This window comes from Cenococcum geophilum (genome assembly GCF_001692895.1).
Source record: "Cenococcum geophilum 1.58 unplaced genomic scaffold K441scaffold_28, whole genome shotgun sequence".
NCBI classification, from domain to species: Eukaryota; Fungi; Ascomycota; class Dothideomycetes; order Gloniales; family Gloniaceae; genus Cenococcum; species Cenococcum geophilum.
The window spans coordinates 760,262-765,027 of record NW_027137586.1 but is presented as its reverse complement, the minus strand read 5'-3'; the positions used below and the strand labels follow the sequence as shown (position 1 = coordinate 765,027).

At 30.0% G+C, this 4,766-nt stretch overlaps 1 protein-coding gene across 1 annotated transcript; it reads left to right on the top strand.

Annotated features, from left to right (window-relative positions):
• Window positions 1-2,036: 2,036 nt before the first annotated feature.
• On the top strand, window positions 2,037-2,312 carry K441DRAFT_567194 (uncharacterized protein; the record flags this gene model as incomplete). Its single annotated transcript, XM_067643787.1, has 1 exon — window positions 2,037-2,312. One exon carries the CDS (start codon window positions 2,037-2,039, stop codon window positions 2,310-2,312), a length of 276 nt encoding a protein of 91 aa, XP_067502657.1.
• Window positions 2,313-4,766: the final 2,454 nt, after the last annotated feature.

The window sequence follows — 4,766 nt, the reverse complement described above, 5'->3', positions numbered from 1 at the left end:
AGGTCTAGAGAAATAGGGTTAGGCTATTATTGGGGTGGGCAGAAGATATATACTTTTTGGTAATTCTTTAGTATGGTTTTTCCGCCGCAGTAGAACTTAATAGGGAGTACTCTAGTAGCTCTAAGCCTAAGTCGCTTAAAAATAACACTATATTTTTATTGCCTAAATAAATCGTTAGAAGTCCATACTTTCTTTTCTATAGAAGTTTAAACAGGATACTCTCCGAAGGATTAAACTTTATAAGTAAGAAATTGGTAAGAAGTTGCAGCGTAATAGAGACTGTATATAACCTATTTTCTCTATATAGTAATATGGTTTCTTCTAGGAGATAGGAGGAATTATTTAGGTCTATTGCTTAAATATCTGTATTAAGGATAACCTAAGTATCTTGACTAAGTCCTCCTAAGTAAGCGGTAGATTAACTATCCGTTAAAAAAGTAGGTATATTTAGTGCTTTTAGATTTAAGTGTTTCTAGGTTGGAGCATTTTAAATTAGCAAGGATTTATAGAGCACTGTTAAGTTAGCTATGGCGTATTATATATTAGTAATCTACTTACAATTATTATTATATTTTAGGCGTTTTATAACTTAAGTATCTATATTAAGACTATCCAGGCTTTAGCTGCCTTAAATATAATTAAGAGTTATTGTTTAATTATATTAACTACTATATAGTATTAAGGCTAGGTTATAGAGCTCTTATAGAGTGATATTATAGGCTTAATTACTAGTATAAGTAGCGTAACCGTCTAAGGTAGTTAATAGGCTTAGTTGACACTTTTACTAAATAGAGGATAAGGATAGAGTAGGTGTTACTAATTAGTAAGGTGATATTAGTAAATAAAAGGCTGAATTATTTTAGGCACGTATATTTTAATAACTAAGTCTTTACTAACTAAGGCTTTGTTAGTTAAGGCTTTACTAGCTAAGGCTTTACTAGCTAAGGCTTTACTAGCCAAGGCTTTACTAGCTAAGACTCTATTCCCGTTAATTCCTTCTATAGGTCTAGGTGTTTTACTCTATAGTGTTAATTAAGTAGCTTTAGGGTTATAAAGTCCTTTCTATAGGATTTATAGGATTTAGTTTTTAACTAGCGGAGGTAGATAATATAGACTGTACTCGGCAATTTTACCTTCGCCATATCCTGGATATATCTTAAGAGGGATAACTACCTAGTAAATTTGGACCCGTACCCCTTAATTATGCAGTTAAACTACTCCTTTAGTTTTGGCTTATTCGCATTCTTTTCTAATATATAAGGCTCTATAGCGTTCTCTAGAATACTAGTTTCCTCTTTAGAGCTAGACTTAGGATTATAGTTAGAGTTTTCTAGTTCTAATAAGCCTGTATCCTTATGGGTGTTACTAGGATACTTTATAGATATTTGACCTATTGCTTAATAAGTATAGGATTTGGTTATAAAATATAAAATAAGATACTCTCTTACCATACTCTTAGTCTTAGAGATGCTTTATTACGATAATAATAATATAAGAAAGGTATAGTAGGATATATATACCAAAATGGAGATAGGTTCCGGTATTTATATTATTCCAATAGGAATAAGTTAGTACTCTACTAGTGGCGGCTATTAATAAGGGCCGGAGGATTTAAAAGACATACGCTAATATAATATACGCGGTACCGCTTAGCTTAGTAAACCGTTAACTAGTTATCTTATATTCTGGCGTATAAGCTACTCTTAGTAACCGCTTCCTTAGCATAGTCTAATAAACTACGCCTTAAATATAGAAGAATTAACACACTATTAGAGGCAGTGCTTAGTAAATTTTCTAGAAAACAAATTTAGAATCTAGTTTAGCGATGCTAGATCGGAAAAAATTAAAATCTAAATTTAAGAAACCGAATTCTAGGATCCTAAATCCTAAATCTTTCCTACTTTTAAATATACGCGGGTTTTTAGGGGCGGATAACATTTTACCTTCTTCCGATCTTCTATAAACTAGGCTTACATTATAACTACTTTTAAGATTTTTTGCAGCTCGTACTATACTTAAAAGAAGAGATAATAGCAATGAATACGCTAGGTAAAGACTTCGCAGCTATTAAAGCGCAGTGTTTTAGAGGGGTTGCAAAGATTGACCTTAAAGCACTCAATTTTGAGCATCCTTTAGCGTATAAATATTATCGTGGGCTGTCTAAAAAAAAGGTCATATTCCTAAAAAATATTTTTAAGAAAACTAGTTATAACCGATTAACCGAAGAACATTTTATTAAGGCTATTATAGATAATAATACACTTATAGATGCTTTTAGGGTCTCTAATATTAATAAGAATACACTTTATTAGAAGGAAAATACCACAAAGATTCCCTACCTTTCTATAGCCTAAGTTAATTGCCTTAATAGATTATATTATATCTGTACTACTAAGTAAGTTTTAGATCTAAATAATTAATAGTAAACTATTAAGCTTTACTCTAAACGTAAGTTTTAATATTTATACCCCCTTAAGTGTCTAACGCGATTTCTAAAACTCTCTTTAAATACTTTAACAAATATTGTAGAGGCCTTTAGAAATGAGCAGCCCTTCTTAAACGGAGAAATATTTTATAAGATCTTATATTATCGTTAAAGAAATGATAATAAATTAGAGAACCGATAGTGGAGTTAGCTTATACCCACGAAAGAAAAAGATTTACGGCAGCTATTAAAGAATAAGCGTTTTTAAGATATATTTTACGCACTTAATAATATACCGGAACTCTTTTACCTAATTTAGCTAGGCACTCTATATCGTTTTTTAGGTTTAAAGTGTAATGAGGTATACTTCTAAACTATATAGGTATGCTCTTACTTATGCATATTTAGGAGATCCTTAATTATCTTAAGTATATTTTAATTAACTTTAATTAAATCCTAGGCTATAAAACTATTCTACCCTATAAAACTTTAAATATCTTATATTCTGCTTTTAATGCCCTTATAATATAAAAACTGGAGCTTTATATACCTACTATCTCTAAAAGAGACCGGATTTCCATTAAAAGTTAGATGTAATTAAAAATAATATTTTCTACTATTATAGACTCCTATAAGAGAGATACGCTTCTTAAGAATATTTTATTAATTCCTTACTTAATTCCTACTCTATATAGTTATTTTAAAAATTTAAAGTATCTTAAACCTTGCTGTATTATCCTTAAATAACTTCTAAGCTCTAAACAAAACGGTACTATCTAGCGTAGCTTTTTAGCTGTCTATTTTTATCCTAAAAATCTTAATATTAAATATCTAGAAGACTAGATAATACCGCTATCCCTAATAACATTTAAGGGGGATAAATAGTTGGGTTACGTTATACTATAGGCATTTTATATACGTCATTTTCCTAAAATAATATATATAGCTCCTAAAAAGGAGTAAGGTAAACAAAAACCCGTCATTAAAGAGCTAAATCTAGCTCTTTAGCATAAACTAGGAAATCTTACTATTATTTAAGGTTTTTGTATAGATTGGGCCCTTAAACTACAGAAGTAGGATCCTAATAGGAAACTCACTATCTATTTTCTTAAGTAAGTAAAGCCTAGTTATAGGGATAATATTAGTAGACCTATATCTTAGGTCATATAAGTGCGAAAGTTAATAAAGTATTCCTATAGAGAACAACAGCTTCCTCAGTTTACCTCTAAGGCAAAGTTACTTAGCAATTGTCACTATAGCTAACCTTTTAAGGATAACCATATTAAGGATTAGTCCTCCTTATTTATTCCATCAATCTTCTTTATAAACTACGTTTAAGGCACTAAAATAACCTCATTTTATATTAAGCGTGACTTATATTATAGCTTTCTTAAAAGTAGCACCTAATAGGTAAGGCGTTGGATATTAAAATCTAAATACTTATTAATAATTCAAAGTTCAATTTCCTAAAGACGTTAACTTCTTTCTATAGGCATATTAACGCCAACTATATCCCTAGAGCTCCTCCAGCTATATCACAAAGAAACTCGTTAGCCTAAGAAAAGTAAAAAGTAAAACGGCTTAAGGATATTAAGCGCCACTTACGTGCTAAGATTAAAAGCCTAAAAAGAGAGTTATAGGAAGAGAGAAATTCTAAAGAAGATATAAGAAGACAGTATAAACAGAAGTTAATAATAGAGAGAGATAAGAATTAGCAGCTATAAAATAAGGTTAGAGATCTTAAAAGACTCTATTAAAACGCAGTATAAGATACCTAATAAGAGAAGGCCAAATTGGGAGAAGCGGAGATAAAAATTCAAAATTAGCAAATTCGGATTAATGAACTTAAAAATTCTAACGATATTAATAATTTCATAAGTCATTACTCTAATAAAGATGTTAGTGCGCCAAACCTATAAGAGACTATTTTCCTCCTAGAGAAAAAGATAGAGTTAATAACAAGATATAAAGAAGGTCTAAATATAAAATTAGTAAAGCAGAGATAATTAATAAAGGGATATATTAAGCAGACTGCATTCTTTAAAACAGAAAATTCTAAGCTATAGGTCTAGCTAGCAACCTAAAGGGTAGAAAAAGATAAATTAACCTCTAAGCTCTAAAAAAACAAAGCAAGCGCCTAAACTATTATTCAATCCTAGGATATAGAAGTTTAAGTTAATTTATTAACTAAATTAGACCGTGCTAAGGATAAACAGATTACTCTATTAACGAATATATAAGCCTAGCTAAAGGCTAAAATAAATCAACTTAGAGCAAATTTTAAAGTAGAAAATAGCGGACTATAAGCCTAACTTATAGCCTAGAAAAGAGAAAAAGATAA